The sequence below is a fragment of the Acipenser ruthenus genome, chromosome 7 (genome assembly GCF_902713425.1).
Source record: "Acipenser ruthenus chromosome 7, fAciRut3.2 maternal haplotype, whole genome shotgun sequence".
Taxonomy (NCBI): Eukaryota; Metazoa; Chordata; class Actinopteri; order Acipenseriformes; family Acipenseridae; genus Acipenser; species Acipenser ruthenus.
In genome coordinates this window covers 10105413-10122964 of record NC_081195.1, presented here as the reverse complement: position 1 = coordinate 10122964, position 17552 = coordinate 10105413, and the positions used below count along the sequence as shown (strand labels likewise).

Below are 17552 nucleotides of genomic sequence, written 5' to 3'. Positions count from 1 at the left end.
GCTTACAGTATATAAAGTATATCTATAACATAATATTTCAATAAATGTTTTTTTTTTTTTTTTTTTAAATTATGGATGTGATTTATTTTCTTTAATGTTATGAAAAAAGATTTGTATTGCTGGTATATAAAAGTAAAAAAAAAACTTAAATACTTTTTCACCTTAGAATAAATGGAGGCCTAGCTGTGGTCAGGATTAACAAACAACCATCCTTCAACATTTAATTTATTTAAAAAAACAGGTTATTTTTTAATTATCAAAATCACAGTAACTTAGTAACAAACACCCACAGAAAATGTGCATCTCCAATTCAAATTCCATTCAGGTGTGGTGGGGTCAAATTTGTAGCAGCCTGGAATGTACACATTTATTGCTTTGTTTGGGCCCCAAGGTGCAATAGCAACACAGTGAGTAGGGTCCACTTACAGCTTGTTGGCAGTTCACATTGTCTGTAGATGGAGACTGTGCTGGAGGGCCTGGATTAATCAACCTTCCCCTGTTAGACACACCTCACACCAAGCTCATGTCACCCACTCCAGCCTAACTGGTCACTTTACAGTACTTCAATAAAAACAAGCCCCGCACAGACAAGGGGACAAGATAAAACACTTTAAAATAATGGAAGAAATGGATGGGATACAACAAAACAATATATACAGAGGGGTTTGCATAATGAGAAAATATGAATACTGGGGATTTCCACACAAACACTAAAATCAAACAGCAGTCTCTGTGACCTGTATTTGGCAGAGATGACAGCTGGGTGGGTTACAAGGCAGTCTTGTCTAGAGCGGACCCTCCAGGTAAGCATTACAGTCCTCAATGATGGGGCCAGGAGGGCCGGTTAGAGGGCTAGTACTTGTTCTTGATGAAATTAGAAGACGGTTAGATTGCCAGCAAGGTTCTCCTGGTGGCAGTTGGAGAGTGGGTCCAGGTCAGGCCATCTCCATAAGGAGGGTGTGCCGATGGCAGGAGCACTCGAGTCAACCAGTGACTGCAGACAAAAGAGAAACAAGATAAGGATTAATGGCTGCTGCAACTTTCTGATCATTCATTAGTATTGCAGATTTCATTCTATAAGTGTAAATCCATAGCCTCTTGAATAATTCCCCTCTTCGAACGCTAAACAAGGTTTTACAATATTTACTTCCCTTTTATTAGCACTAACAATATTATATTTTGAACTTTAATTTGGAATATGAAGATTGGAACAGAGTAGAACCCTTGCTGCTGCTGCTGCTGCTTCCTGGTTCTTAATCACTTCAGGTAGTGTAGTTCAAACTCATTCCAAAGGTGTAGCTGCAATTTGGTCAGGTTAAAATGATCAGTATGTAGTTTATAGCACTGTATCTGAAATATTTACTAAAAAAAAAAGATTCTCAGTACAATAAAAGGGAGGCAGGCATAATGTTAGCAGTACTTTAGAATAAGAAAACAGATTTCTAAATCATTGGTTGGCAATCTGTTCTGTAGCTTTGTATGTGATGGTGTGGGAAGAGATGTACCACTATATGAAACTCCAGCACTTTAGCCAAGCTTACAATATTACCACATTACCTTAGTAATTAGAAATCCATCCCTTCTGTATCCAAACATTTGTATTAATTTGTTATTTAACCAGTTAAATAACACATCTTCTAGATCTGAATTACCTGTAGTGAAGCTGCTCTCACAAATTATCTGTTCTTGATGTGCAGGCTCAGTTAAACATCTGTGATGATGATCAGCAACTTGATCAAAGAGTAAGATTACAATATAGAATTAAGTAACAGTGGATTTTGTTACCTTCTTGTCTCAACTCCAAAGAACACCTTCCAGTTATTCATGCGACCATAGTGGAAAATGTTCCGGAAAACCTGCCGAAAGAGGAGAGCAGTCTGAGCAGGTTTCTTCAATGCTGGAAACTATGCATGTTATTTACTGCATACGCAGTGAATGGCTATCACAAATCCCACTCCTATTAACTTCGTGGTCTGAGTACTCCTTTGTTTTCAGATGGATGTTGCAAGATGCTCAAGACCAGAATATTCTAAATACTAAATATTCAAACCACCAGCCAATGCAGATCACCCACTCCCTGAAAGCACCTCTCACCTTGCCCTTCTTCTCAAGCCGGTGCTTTTCCTTGTGGTTGATGTGTCTCTCAATGCTGGTCTCTCCCCGGGAGATGAGCATTGCATGCCACAGAGTCAGACCTCCCAGAGCTAGTGCCACCGAGCTGCAGGGGGAAGTCATGGCAGGAGAAATCTGAGAAAATATAGGAAACATGAAAACTGAATCCTGCACTAATCTCGCAGCCACATAAATGTCCTTGATTTCCACAAAATACTCTCTTGTTATTTGCAATTCTCAACATTCGTAATAACTATTCCCCTCACTTCAATGGTATATTCCATATACGATATATGGGTTGTTGCGGATTATTAATTCATGCAAACAGTATCTGTATACCTGCCTTTCTCCAACCCCAGCGCATGTGTGAGACCTGTGTCTGTTTTGTCCGGGATTTCATCAGCAAGTTTACCAGACTTAATACAGTTAGTACCAACTGCTCTGCAAATAATAGGTTAATCTGGGGAACGCATGTTTTGTGGGTTGCCACTGGCAGGGGGTATAGCGTTTTTTTTTTTTTTTAAAGCAAGGCCACTGCAAGAGCAGTCAACGATGTTACTGTACCTGCAGAGCACCCAAAGGTATATGATGCACTTGTGAAACACCCTCTCCTTGAAGGTGAAGGGAGGGGGTGGAGTCTGGTAGTATGTCTAATAAGAGAAGGAAAAATAAAACACAACGCACACACAATCAATCCATATAAAGCTCAGTCTGATCCAAACCTACCCATCCCACCAGGAAGACACTGCTCTTAAAACACAATAAATCTGTGACAGATCAAAGGCTACCCGGGCTAGCACTGTAGCTAGAATCTAAAAATAGGAGAAAGTTGCTGAGCCAAACACCGGGATTGTAAATCTTGTTTTCTCTACTCGGACACAATTTCCAATAATTAAGCAGTGACCGCATGGCATTGTAGGATACTTCTGGAGAGCAACTGCAAAGGTTTCAAGAACTGCTTCCAATGTTACTTCAGGGCTGCATTAATTGATAATCGTATCTATTGGTTGATATTTTTTATTTAATAAATGAATACCCATATGCGAGACTGAAATAACAAAACCTAACTTTTATATTAAGAAAATAACTTTTGGTAATACATTTGGGAAAAATAAAACGTTCTACAGCTAGTTCACACCACAGAAGCACTGACGCACAGGAAGGTCATTAATAAGACAGTATTATCCTCACTGGACAGTATCTTGGCAGTGTGGACAGAAATCACCAACTTGTTAATACACACACAGATTTAGTTCACAGCTGGGTACTTAGAGAATTCACTGAAAGGTACAGACACTGCAAATGGGTACAGATGACGAACATAGAAACTTTGCATATTGTACTATATAAGGCAGTAAAGGTTAAATACAGATACAACAGGGCAGTTTGTGCTTAGCTGTGCTTGTGAAAGGGACTTTAAAAGGTCAAAACATGTCACAAATGTGTAGGTAGGTAAACACACTGACATTTTAATAGGTAAAGTTAATGGGAATATGGGTGCTATTTATTGGCAGGTACAAATGTGCAACAGTACAGGCATCTAGTTTTTATTAGGTAGAGATATGTATGTAACACTGCCAGCCTCAGATACTGCCCAGCAGGATGCAGGCTCTCTACTACCTGCCCTGCTAAGGTTCTCAGAGACACAAAACTGAATGGCAGCCCCACCTCAGACACTGTCACCCTGAGCCTCAAGTGGTCAGCACTCTTCATCTGCTATTGAGACAATGCAAACACGGGCAGAGTTAATAACATCACATGCACACCACTCCCTGTTCAGAGTCCTCTCCAGGGTGGAATGGGAATGTGGGGTGTTAGATTTGCAAAAGGGTGACAGGGTGTGCTGGAGCCATGAGGCTGGTCTGAGATAAAACAAGAGGAATTGAAGACTGGAGTTGGGGAAGGACAGGAGCAGTGTAATTATATATAGTTATTACTCACTGTTATGTAGTCTGTTTAAGCTCTGTAGCTCAATTTTCAATTAAATGAGAAAACAGAGGCAGCAGAGGGGGCTGAATGTGGAGGCAGAGATAAGCTGGCAGACAGAACAGGCCCTCACCTCTACAGCATTGTAGGCATCGATGAACATGTCGCGGCTGCTGATGCTGCAGTACAGACAGCCCATCGTCATGAAGAGGCAGAACGAGAAGAAGTAGCGATGGTTAAAGTGGCCCACACAGTTATTGAGCCAGGCTGGGGAGGGAAGCCAGTTAAGGAAAATAATTGAAGTCACAGTTTCCATTATACTAATAGAATCAAAATCCTATGGACTCATAAGTGTGCCTGCATGCCAGCTATTCACCACTGTTCTTTAGAAAAAGGATACGGCAGTGGTGGTCCATTTTCAATATACATCTGCGAGAACAAAATATGGAATTAAAACATTTACCATTAGGTGACACAATACAAACACATGAAATAGAGTCTGCTCAGGATATCATTTCACAGTAACAAAATCACTAGACTGGTACAAATATTAACAAAGCCTTCAGTTTAGGTGAGGCATGTGCATGGCTCACTCTGAAATGTTGGTGTAGAAGTCTCCTCCTTCTCTCATAAAATCATTTAATTACAGATCCCTGATTAAACCAGCTGCAGATCAGGCAGGATTGAACACACTTCCTTACCGGATGCAGATGCTACAGTGGTGTGTCCTGGGTGGTTTCGGTGCTATACACTTTTTGCAGATGGACACTGAAGGACTGTCAGTTTTCACCTGGAAATAAAAATTAAAACACAATTGATTTTCCGTTGCCTGTGAATGCCACACAGCCCTCATTAACCTCCCTGCCCTCAGTGAGTCCCGTATACCCCCAGTAGGGGGGCTGTGTACCTGGGGAGGGCAGCCTGGTGAGGTCCTGGCTGCCTTGTAATAATGAAAGACAATCATGAGCAGGTTCCAGTGCCCGTAGCAGACATGCCAGATGATCCAGGCTGGGCTGTAGGTGTCCAGGATGAGAGGCAGCAAGCAGATATACACAATGAGCACGATGGAGCTGGTCAGCACAACGACTAAGCACACAAACACCTGGGGGAGAAAAGCATCTCAGTTCACTTCCAAGTGACCATACTCACTATATATATATATATATATATATATATATATATATATATATATATATATATTATTTATTATTATTATTATTATTTGTTTATTTAGCAGACGCCTTTATCCAAGGCGACTTACAGAGACTAGGGTGTGAACTATGCATCAGCTGCAGAGTCACTTACAACTACGTCTCACCCGAAAGACGGAGCACAAGGAGGTTAAGTGACTTGCTCAAGGTCACACAATGAGTCAGAGGCTGAGGTGGGATTTAAACCGGGGACCTCCTGGTTACAAGCCTGTTTCTTTAACCACTGGACCACACAGCCTCTCATATATATATATAATGATCTGATTAAAAACATTATGGCAGAACTATTTCCTCTTTGTAGTGAAATGCTGTAATTGCAGCAAGGACTTTAAAGTAAAAGCAAAGTCATTCAGTCCACCAATTCTTAAAGATTCAAACTGCGACTATTTTATACAAGGCTGGATTTATTAACCTTGATTTGGACTTTTCAGACTCATCGCCTCTAGTATGTAGCAAAGCCCCATTGTGTGATATGTGCCCCGCTCACTTACCACCCCAAACCAGCGAGTGACGTGGTCCACCAGCCAGTAGATGGGTTCAAACAGCGAGTCGATGATGACGTCACTGTTTGTGAGGGAGTTGTAGAACAGTGATTTCGCACACAGCTTCCCGTAGCTCCACAGCTCCCCGGCTCTCTTCAGCAGCTTACTGCGGCCACGCCTCTGGCCCAGCCGGAAACATCGCAGGAACAAACGCATGGCACAGGCGAAGAGCCGCGTGCGGCCCTGCATGCCCCTCCTGCAACACACTGCAGCACAGACACACTCAACTTACTGAAAGGGATTTGTACAGGAGAGATTGGAACACCTACAGTCTTTAGGTAAAGTACATTTGCATGGATTTGGTTTGGAAATTAATTTCATTAACTTAACCAATTAAGTGCCATTGTCTTCATTTGAGGACAGGCTACTTTGGAGCATTTTAACTGGCTCCTGACTGTTATTTAAATGTACTCTTTACCTACATTGTTATTTTAACTTACTCAAATTTTGTTAACCGTAAAAGTTAAGTCTAAATGTAATGCATCAAATTACATAACTACTGCTTGTGTTCTTATTTTTTACCCAAATACATTTTTCTGGTACTTAATGGGTTAATAATGATGCAAAACAAAAAAAGGAGGTGCACATCATGTTTGTTAATAGATAACATCTGTATGAAAACCCTAGATGCCTGCTTGACCTGGGCCAACTTAGCTGCTTACAGAACAAGACCACATTCCAAGGACGTCCATCCACATACCACAACAATGTAAAGGGCAGCTAATTTAGCAATGGACTCTTAATTGAACAGGGAATAAACCGATATCCTACCTTAGTATTATTTACACGTGGGTGAAGGAGCCTGCAGGGCTGCCTGTAAATATTTAATGCTGCAACTACATACAGCCTGGCATGCAGCACACCAACACTCCAGCGTCTTGCCATTATAAATTCATCGTGTCAAGCAGTGAATGTGATCCCTGCAGCGTAGATGTTCAGATAACATGATGGATAAAGTCAATAAAGTAATAAAGTCAACAAACAGCATCCAGGCCCTAGAATTTCTGTATGAAATTAGAAAGACTCCCTAGCTGGTGATGGTGATCTATTATGAGAAACAAACTAACAATAAAGTTTCTGTCACTCATGAAGCATGCTTTGGCACACACTGTCGCATTGCCATTCTGCACAAAGTCAATGAAAGAATCATCACACAACCTAAAGCTCAAACATGTATTGCTGTTCTATCAATCCCTTTTTAGCATGCTGTCACATACCTTTAGCACAGACTGTGAATAAAACCCTGATAGGTTTATACAATCTCCAATCTCTTTTAACAGCTAACAGTCTTTTAAAGTTGCAGTGTCCCACAGTAATGGTGTTCGTGTTTTTGCGCATTGTTATTTTTGTATTATTTGACCCTTCTCCTTCCCTTAGACCTGCTTGCCAACATCTCATGATGGGAGTACCAGTAGTTTCTGCAGCTATTTGAAGTAGTAGATATTACATTACACCTTCTCAAGCTTTTAAATAACACAAATTGTGAACTCTGATGACTGTATTTCTGTTACCTTAAAATGACCGATCTTCCAGATATTGTCTGGTAGGAATTTGGCCAGCAGGACGTTTTTTTTTTCTTATAACTTTGTTTCCGGTTTCTCAACCAATAGACATCAACGTATCCAATAAACCACAACACATGTAACAATTACCTAAAATACCCAACAGTTCCTATACAGGCCCCCACACGCAACACTTACTGTATATGAAACTGAAATAAGGCACTCAAGAACTCTTAATTTTGCATATTAGTCTCACAATGTATTGTTCTAAGAACGATGACGTTCGAGCTTCTCTATCCACTGATACCTACAATTTTTTTCCCCCGTTCATACTTTATAGTTCCTCTTAAGTCTCACCTTTTATGTGTATTGATCTCCCGTTCGCGCGTCCCTCGTCTCCAGCAGCGATTTTATTATTTATGATTTTATTTGTATTTCTCTTTTTTAAACGGTGGATCTTCCGAATCCCTGAAACTTTCTTCAGGATGTCCGATCTCCCACCTTTACGAACACCCATGATGATGTCTCAAACGATTGTTCCAAGCAAGTGGCTGTACTGTACACAAATGATGATCTCAACAAAGACCGCGCACTACTTTCACTGCCAACTTAGTTCTTTTAACAAGGGGCAAGACACGATTTATACTTAATGTCTAAATATAGTCCGCCCCCAGATGGTAACTTTATCTCAGTGTTTAATGAGCAAAAAGTCAACTGTAAGCTGTTGTAATACAGGACGGTATTAACCTTACAAAGTTTTGAAATGCAATTCGTCTGCAATGGCGTGTCAATAGTATTCTTTGTCATGTAAACCGTTTACAACAATGCCGTTTTCCAAACTAGCAAACCTGTAAAACGCATTATCAGTATATGAAATCTAGCAAGGGTGCTGGCTGATAGAAGGTGCAGTCGAACACATCCTGCACAGCAGCAAGTGTGATCACGCAGTAGTTTGAAATTGCTGATGCCTTTGTATAATGTAAAAACACTAAATAACACAGGTAAGCGCGGCTGCCTGCTAGTGGCACATGCTTTGATAGGCGCTATGTGATTTGCAACGCACCCCATAGCCGACCTTATAGCATGCTGTTCAGATAGGCACTCCGATGATCCTTCATACCTCTTTCCAACGCTTATATTAAATTCGGGATTAAAATATATTATCAGACATCCTGAGTTCCGACTCCATGCCTCAATTTTACAGTCCGAAAAGGCACGCTTTTAATCTTCATACCAAAAATGAATGTCATTTACAATGTACCGTTGGTATACAGCTATGTGAAATCATATTGAAATCATATGATATAAAGTCAAGAGCCAATATTCTTGTTGCAGAACTATAGACAGCAAACAACCGTCTCTGTTAAATGCATCACTAAAAAAATTCCCATATCCTGGTCATTTTACCCTACCGCAAAATATTCAGCAGAAACTAGCTGCCGTACTATTCATCCGATATACATGAGAGTCCATTGGCACAGTCCTTGGTTTGTGTATTACCTGGCCCGGTTGTGATACCACTTAGACGGCAGGCTGTCTCAGCTCATGTTGATCCCAAATGGGTTCTTATTATCAGAGATGTGGGTTGAAAATAAATATAATTCTTGATCTTCTCTCCTAGTCCCCGAGCTGTCTCCATCAACGGGGACTGTCTGACACAGCGCAGGCGCATGTCAGTTTCTGGAAAATGTAGTCTACAGAAAAGCAACTACACTTCTCAGAAATATCAACAACTCAAAAATACTGGACCAAACTGCATGTCGAACAGACTACTTAATATTATACACACACACATTTAGTCGTGTTTATTATAAGTCTGTTGTAAAGGGTTGTATGGGGAATGGCGTTCAGTTTTAATTTTGATGTGGAGGTAGAAACGGACTCTCCTTTGCTGGGTGCGGCCGAGGAGAAGACGAAACTTGAAAAAGTAGTTCTACAATGTAAATAACCTCCAAACGGGTTTTAACAATTTTACTCTGAGGCAATCCCTGTTTAAAATACGATTGCTTATACTTTTATAATGTGTGGCCGTTTTTTTTCTTTTATTTTGCCTTTTAACGGTTTGCACTATATAGCAGAACATATGTTTTTTGCATAATACAAAGATACTACCACTACTAGTGTTTTGCCTACATGGAATTATATATGAAACCTGCATGGGACCTACTCGTTAAATGTTTGCACACCACAAGGAGGGTAAAAGAAAACATAACTTTTAATTAAGGAATTACTTTTCCTAAACGCTAAAATGAATGAATAATAATAATAAAATAATAATAATAAAGCCGAAAAATGTAATTCTTTATATGCATAAGGCAAGGAGCATATCCCCCCAGGACTGTGAGCACCTACTGGCGAACACAGTCACCGAGACCTTTTCCTTGGGAACGCTACCCCCAATCCATTACCTCAATGAGTCTGTGCTAGGGCAAACAGCCTCTGAACGTGCTGACCGGGAAACAATCCTGTCCCAGAACATCGGCTCTCACTCCAACCTCATCTCGGGGGTGTACGAGGGTGACTTACACATTTGGGAGTGCACCATTGACCTCCTTGAGCACCTGGAGAGCGATGGAGAGACCTTCTCTGGGAAACGAGTGCTCGACCTTGGCTGTGGGGCTGGATTGCTAGGAATCTTGGCTCTAAAGTGAGGGGCCAAGGAGGTTCACTTCCAGGATTACAACAGCACAGTGAGAGGAACTGACGCTGCCAAACGTGCTGCTTAACGGCGATGACAATGATGAGGATGAGGAAAGGGACTCGGACGGCTCAGCCTCAAAGAAGAAATCACCAGAGCTCCCCCCACAGGCAGGACTGGCCAGGTGTAGGTTCTTCTCAGGAGACTGGGCCAGCTTTCTTCCCCTTGTGCGGAGCAGCGAGCCACTTCTACAGTACAATCTCATCTTCACCTCAGAGACAATCTACAACACAGCCTACTATCCCTCCCTGCATGAGGGGTTCTTGCAGCTTCTCACACCAGCAGGCCTTGTGTACCTGGCTACCAAGGCACATTACTTTGGGGTTGGGGGAGGCCTTCGAGTTTTGTGGAACAGAAAGCTGTTTTCAACATCAAGAGCCAGGAAGGGAGGGCTTAAGAGGCACGTGATGGCTTTGAGCTTCAAGAAGAGACACTAACTTAAGTGAGGGCAGCAATAACCCCACACAGATATGGGATTGGTCAGGGGGAAAGTCTTTCCAGGACAATAGGCTGCAAATTATAACTGGAACCATCTCCCCAGTAATGTTGTTGAAGCTTCAAGAAGCTGCTTGATGAGATTCTGGGATCAATAAGCTACTAACGAGCAAGATGGGCCAAATGGCCTCCTCTCATTTGTAAACTTTATGTTCTTATAACCAATTATGATTTATGAACACTTGCTTTAGTTATGTATGTATACATGAGCCTACAGTAAAGTTACAGCACTGTGAAAGCTAAACTGTGTTATAAATGTAGCAAAATTACTTTATTTTGTGCTTAAACAAGTGTCAAGAAAAAAGTTGCAGCCCATGGGTTCCCTCCTGATTACATCATGTACCAATGCAGTACATTGTGCTCCATGTATTGCAGGTATGAGCATGTAAAAACCGCAATATCTATATACGTTTTTATATCAAAATAAATAATGGGATATGTTCCCCTGTTATGGCGCCTGCCAGCAACTGCCTGACTGTACTAGTGCTATTGTTCCCATATAAAGATATTAAATCCCTTAAGAGAATAATTAAACTTGTCTAGAAAAGTAAAACAATTCAACACCACCATAGTCTGTTATAAAATAGTTTACTCTTTTATTAAATTGGGTCTTTTTTCACATGGAGCATTTAAATCCATCAACATAAAACTTGTATTTGAATCTACTGTAAAATACGCTGTAATCAAGTTCTTCTTAATGTTTAAGTGTCCTTGACTGGGAGGAACAGGGTACCTTCAGACTTCAAAAACAATGCCCTCTCCAGTTCATGTGACATGTTCTGAAGATACATTTATTTTCCGTTCAGTTTTCCAATGAGTAAATAATGAAGGTGTCTCTTGGGAGGCTGTGTGCTCCAGGTTCTCTGTTGGGATACTGTCTCAGGAGAGTTCATCTGTGACTTCATGCCTGAAGGTACTCTGGCTGCACTCTCGCCACCTTCCGGAACTCCTTGGCATGAGTTCTGGGGCACTGCATCTCACACCAGCTGATGGGCACCATCTGTGCCCCTGCAAGGAAACACACAAACACTGTATAAAGGTCTACTGCTAAAGCAGCTGACAGATCATCAGCACCTTTTCAGATAGAAGCATTAGGTCTCCCCTAACATTACCTCTAATAGGGGTCAATGTTGGAGTCAGAACTTTTCACAAATGAATTAGGGAAGTTGATGTATGTAGTATTAGAACTGGCAACATTATGGAGCTAGCATGGGATCTTTCATGAGGTAGATGGCACCTCAGAATAACTAATTAAAAGTATAACATTTTTCAAAGGAAAGGTTTAACATTTAGAGGTTATGCGTGTAGATGATGGCATTGTTGCTCTACTTAATTACACCTTGCCAGCATTAGTCAGTGAACACATAGTATACATTTGTTAGTGGAATCTTCATTTGTCAAACAAGCAGAGGGGGCTCCGTTCCTCCTGTTGAAATTCTGACAAGATTCTGCGTTTCTCCACAGAGCCTCACCTGCCTCACTGTGCGCCACCACTACCCCCAGCTCATTCTCTGCTGTCGTCAGGAGGTAATTGGACTGTACGTCACCCAGGGAGATCTGTTAACAGGTTAAAGATAACACTGGCCACTAAAAGCCCACTGTATCCAACATTTGTAAAAGCCCACTTGTGCAATGAACTTACACAGAACTTCGCCTCACAATCTCAAGTGTACATCCTGCTCACAAATGATGTGTGGTTACCAGTTACACTGCACACCAGCTCTTCAAACTGTCTGCTCTGATTTTAAAAAGGATACCACTTTTGCTAGAACAATGTCTCCAGGTCTGAAACTTTTGTAGATCTCCACCTGAAACCAATAAAATAAAGGTTACCAAACATTTACTAGGTGGTCGGGTTAGGCATAGGGGGAAATTGAGACCGTTTCATTTCTATACCTATCCCAGCCAAAATAAGGAGATACAAACTGTTAGCATACTTTAAAAGATTACCTTATCTTTTTCTGTTGCTCGGACATCTTCTTTTCTACAAAAAATATATATATATATATATTGGATAGGTCACCTGGTTGGACATTTACATCAACAGAAATACATGTGTGCAAACGGACGTTCTTTCAGTGGGTCTGATAAGAGATTACTACTACAGCGATTCCTGGAAAGGTCAGTGAAGTGTGTATAACCTCAGTATACAGGGAAACCTAAGCATGCTGCTAGAGTTTTCTTGTTTTGTTCTGGGGGAAGGGGGTACACAATCCATGGGCACATTCAACACTGAATTATAGATTCTAAACTAAAATACAAAAAATACTAATCACACTGATGAAGGCTCTTCACTGAAAAGTTTTACTCAAGGGAAAACCAGAAAAAGAAACGATAGTATATAAAATATAAAAAGACACAGTATTTATTACTGTAATTCAAACCCACAGTCCTGACGGGAGTACATATCCCTCGGGCCCCTGTGAATTACAGCGTTGTAAAAGACGGTCCAAGTATTATCCTCTGTGTAGTTGTATTCAAAACCAAAAGATAACATTTGAACCACTAAGAATGTTATAGTTAAATTAAACTATAATACTCTGAAATATATACAAGCATTCAACACAGCAACTGTTTTAAAAATGACAGATACTCAGACACTTAAAAAAAAAAAGTTATTAAAAAAGGTACATTTAAGAATTATTGTTGAGATACCATCAGGTCAACAGTACCTTATCGTTCCTCTGAATTTGTCCTTTAGGGGGGTTGACCCCACATAAAGGATGTGAACCTTAGCAAACCTTGGGTTTATACTGGTCACCTGCAGGCCAAAGAAAGAAAAAGGCTTTAAAATGCCCATAATAAAAGTAGTACATTGTCAACATCATTGAATGATACAGGCATTACATTTCTTAATGAAAAGGAGCTTTAACTTAACCTAAACTTAAAAAAATTAAATGTTAAATATTATTAAAAACTACACTGTCCAACTTTAAAAGACTAGCTTTGTCCATTATTCTATGATGCCTATTTCTGTTTCTGAGACTGAAATACCCAGTTATGTAAAATCCAGGCCACCAACTGCTTATTTGATACAGAATCCTCACACATGCACTGGGCTAACAACGGAGGAGAACACGCAAAAAAAAAAGTTCACCCACCCCACATTAGCAGGCTGCAGAGTTTTCCCTCTTACCTTGCAAGTTACTATGGCACCAACATCAGGCAGGAGCTGAGCTTCTGTCTCTCTCACAACAGAGATCACTGGCAGCTGCAACAGAGACAAAGTCTACTTAATAAAAGGAAATTCTCAAAACATTATTATCCAGGTAAAACGTATGATCCACAAGTCTCAAACTCTTTAAAACCACCCTTTTTGTTCATTAGATAAATACTTTGTTGTTTAATAAAACTGTTTGATAAGACTGGTGGTTCTCAAACTCCTTTGAAGGATTCTATTGAAACCTATAAGAATCCAAGCAAACACAAGTTTGGGTTGCAGTCGTCATCGGTATCGTTTTATTACACAGGCTAGCTTGAACCCTTTCTGCAACCCAGTTTGAGAACATCTGGATTACATTAACCTGAAATGTGACAAGATCTGAAATATGTATAACACGAGTTTTTATGTTTGTGAACAAACTATTCTGTACTCCATTACTCGCCTCTTCTCCCTCATTTTTCTTCAGCACGTAGCCAGCGAGGGAAGCCAAGATGTAGCCGTGCCGCGAGTAAGTCCCAACCCCCGCAATACAGTCCTCGATGCTGCACAGCCTCTCACCTGCAAAGATATGCACATTCACATTTATTGACACCGCTAGCAATCCAATTAATCTCCTGCAAAAGTGACGGCTGCCCCCACACAGTTTAAAACAATATATAGTAATCATACTGCACTACTGAGTTTAGCTAAACATGCAACTCGTAAAACCAGTTGTCTATCTAACCTAGCATTTCCATTTGAAGTTTTTAATTAGGAGCCATTATTTTTAGCAGTGCATGTTGAGAAGCGTACTATCCGCCTCTGCCAAAGGGCTGAATGCAATTAACCAGGCAATACATTAGGAAAAGTCTGAAAAAAAGCATTAAAAACAAATTAAAATGGATAAATATATCTGGTGAGAAGAATTTAAAAACAAATTACAAAATCGGGTGGTGGTATGACTGGAACTCAGTCAGAACGCCTGCGGGCAAACACACGTTGCACGAACATTACAGACATAGTTTGTAGTACGGGCTCTCACACGTTTGCAAACAAGCCTCAAACATGAACAAGAACTCGTATTAACGTACACTTTGCGCATTTCATAACGGTGGTCTCGAGTGGAGTGTCTCAAGTGAATTCCCAAACTTGAAAACATGCTAGTCACACCCTGTCCAAATTATAATAAACACAAGCACAGCCCATGTACACCTAACCATCAATAAAAGGCCATTTATACGCAAGTTTACAGTCTTCGGGTACTTATCGCATGCTCGTTTTTGTAATATCGCTGTTTGATTCCAGAATATTTCCCTAATTAAACACAATTTCAAGTTTTTTAACCATCTCACCTGGAACACACAGCTTCATTGGAGACATATTTTTTCAGAAGAACAAACCGTGAACTGATTGGCTGCAACAGAGGAATCAACATGCACCACCATTGGCTAGATTGGTTAGGAGGCCACAAGTATACTAGCGTCGCCATCTTAGGTGTGGCACTGTTACTGTTGGTCAAGCCTCAAAATTTATACATTCATTTCGCACTTTAACGAGTGTTGCACCCATAGGGACCAAATTATATGAAGATTATTATGTTATATGATTTATTTAAACAATTTTAAGGAATGTGACCATATGGAACAAATGTGTAAAATGTAAAGTTGTGTGTTAAAAGATTTTTAATTAATTAAAATGTGACCAGTTATAAGGTTGCTTTCACTAATACAAACTGAATAAAATAAATATTTTTAAAGCGCTGGTCTGGTCATCACTCCTTTAAGCCTGTTTTCTTTAGTGCATTGCCATGCCTATATGCACTAGTGGTAAATGGCCCAATCAGCTTTTAACCAGCATTAATAGTATTTATTATAAGTAGATCTTCTAATGTAGCATCCTTAACTATAAAACGACAGTAGACTATGTAATAATACTAAAATAAACTAATAAAGTAAAAAGCTTCTGGTTGAAATATTTGTCAAATAATCTTTATTAAGATTATTTTAGTAATTCTACATTGGTAATGCAACACGGTTAATAAAAATGAACTGTAGTACACCCATAGTTCCCTAAATAGGTTTATTATATTAAAAACAGACGTGCTCAAATTTGTTGGTACCCCTCCACAAAAAACGAAGAATGCACAATTTTCTCTGAAATAACTTGAAACTGACAAAAGTAATTGGCATCCACCATTGTTTATTCCATATTTAATAGAAATCAGACTTTGCTTTTGATTTTTTATTCAACATAATATTGTAAATAAGAAAACAAATGAAAATGGCATGGACAAAAATGATGGGACCGCTAACCTAATATTTTGTTGCACAACCTTTAGAGGCAATCACTGCAATCAAACGTTTTCTGTAGCTCTCAATGAGACTTCTGCACCTGTTAACAGGTAGTTTGGCCCACTCTTCCTGAGCAAACTGCTCCAGCTGTCTCAGGTTTGATGGGTGCCTTCTCCAGACTGCAAGTTTCAGCTCTTTCCATAGATGTTCGACAGGATTCAGATCAGGACTCATAGAAGGCCACTTCAGAATAGTCCAATGTTTTGTTCTTATCCATTCTTGGGTGCTTTTAGCTGTGTGTTTTGGGTCATTATCCTGTTGGAGGACCCATGACCTGCGACTGAGACAGAGCTTTCTGACACTGGGCAGTACGTTTCGCTCCAGAATGTCTTGATAGTCTTGAGATTTCATTGTGCCCTGCACAGATTCAAGGCACCCTGTGCCAGGCGCAGCAAAGCAGCCCCAAAACATAACCGAGCCTCCTCCATGTTTCACTGTAGGTATGGTGTTCTTTTCTTTGAAAGCTTCATTTCTTCGTCTGTGAACATAGAGCTGATGTGACTTGCCAAAAAGCTCCAGTTTTGACTCATCTGTCCAAAGGACATTCTCCCAGAAGGATTGTGGCTTGTCAATATGCATTTTAGCAAATTTTAGTCTGGCTTTTTTATGTTTTTCTTTCAAAAGTGGAGTCCTCCTGGGTCTTCTTCAATGGAGCCCACTTTCGCTCAAAAAGCGACGGATGGTGCGATCAAAAACTGACATACCTTCACCTTGGAGTTCAGCTTGTATCTCTTTGGCAGTTATCCTTGGTTCTTTTTCTACCATTCTCACTATCCTTCTGTTCAATCTGGGGTCGATTTTCCTCTTGCGGCCGCACCCAGGGAGGTTGGCTACAGTTCCATGGACCTTAAACTTCTTAATAATATTTGCAACTGTTGTCACAGGAACATCAAGCTGCTTGGAGATGGTCTTGTAGCCTTTACCTTTACCATGCTTGTCTATTACTTTCTTTCTGATCTCCTCAGACAACTCTCTCCTTTGCTTTCTGTGGTCCATGTTCAGTGTGGTGCACACAATGATACCAAACAGCACAGTGACTACTTTTCTCCATTTAAATAGGCTGAATGACTGATTACAAGATTGGAGACATGTGTGATACTAATTAAAGAAACTAATTAGTTTGAAATATCACTATAATCCAATTATTTATTATCTTTTCTAAGGGGTACCAACAAATGTGTCCAGACCATTTTAGAATATCTTTGTAGAATAAGCAATAATTCATCTCTTTTCACAGCTTCTTTGCTTTATTCTATGACATACCAAAGGCATGCAAGTATACATGATAAAATAGCTTTTAATTTCATCACTTTTCAGGAGGAATGAAGCATTATTTCAATGAGCTGTAAGGGTACCAACAAATTTGAGCACGTCAGTATATTATTTTGCTTTTCATTTAATTGAGGTTGGCTTAACTTTGCATAATTGTTGTTTGTTGGTCACTGTCCCGTGTTTAAAAAAATGAAAGAAGTTGCGGGTTACTCAAGTTTTGTTTATTATGGGTTTTACTACTTCTATCTTTTATGACAAAACCTACTGCATCTGAGGCCAGCCTGGATATGTAGGAAGTTAT

General features: G+C 40.1%; 3 protein-coding genes across 7 annotated transcripts; 1 reads left to right on the top strand and 2 right to left on the bottom strand.

Annotated features, from left to right (window-relative positions):
- Positions 1-47: 47 nt before the first annotated feature.
- Positions 48-8941, bottom strand: LOC117416052 (palmitoyltransferase ZDHHC16B-like). Of its 4 annotated transcripts, none has more exons than XM_034027081.3 (11): positions 8794-8941; positions 5741-5997; positions 4946-5140; positions 4740-4828; positions 4439-4467; positions 4172-4305; positions 3781-3828; positions 2677-2762; positions 2095-2218; positions 1786-1856; positions 48-994 (listed from the first exon to the last, which is right to left on the bottom strand). In XM_034027081.3, exons 2-11 carry the CDS (start codon positions 5978-5980, stop codon positions 886-888), a joined length of 1125 nt encoding a protein of 374 aa, XP_033882972.3. In that variant the 5' UTR covers positions 5981-5997; positions 8794-8941; the 3' UTR covers positions 48-885. The 4 variants fall into 4 exon arrangements, with proteins under 4 accessions (XP_033882972.3, XP_058882302.1, XP_058882305.1 ...); XM_059026319.1 differs by lacking the exon at positions 8794-8941 and adding an exon at positions 7651-8779; XM_059026322.1 differs by lacking the exon at positions 8794-8941 and adding an exon at positions 7303-7590.
- A 658-nt stretch (positions 8942-9599) lies between these two features.
- Positions 9600-10428, top strand: LOC117415769 (histidine protein methyltransferase 1 homolog). Its single transcript, XM_059027819.1, is given in 4 exon segments — positions 9600-9985; positions 9987-10327; positions 10330-10378; positions 10380-10428. Coding segments are annotated over 4 exon segments (825 nt in total).
- A 629-nt stretch (positions 10429-11057) lies between these two features.
- On the bottom strand, positions 11058-15085 carry exosc1 (exosome component 1). 2 transcript variants are annotated; one of them, XM_034025270.2, is made up of 8 exons: positions 14981-15085; positions 14092-14207; positions 13623-13697; positions 13159-13247; positions 12437-12470; positions 12244-12294; positions 11959-12043; positions 11058-11494 (listed from the first exon to the last, which is right to left on the bottom strand). In XM_034025270.2, exons 1-8 carry the CDS (start codon positions 15006-15008, stop codon positions 11388-11390), a joined length of 585 nt encoding a protein of 194 aa, XP_033881161.1. In that variant the 5' UTR covers positions 15009-15085; the 3' UTR covers positions 11058-11387. The 2 variants fall into 2 exon arrangements, with proteins under 2 accessions (XP_033881161.1, XP_058882301.1); XM_059026318.1 differs by lacking the exon at positions 14981-15085 and adding an exon at positions 14720-14952.
- Positions 15086-17552: the final 2467 nt, after the last annotated feature.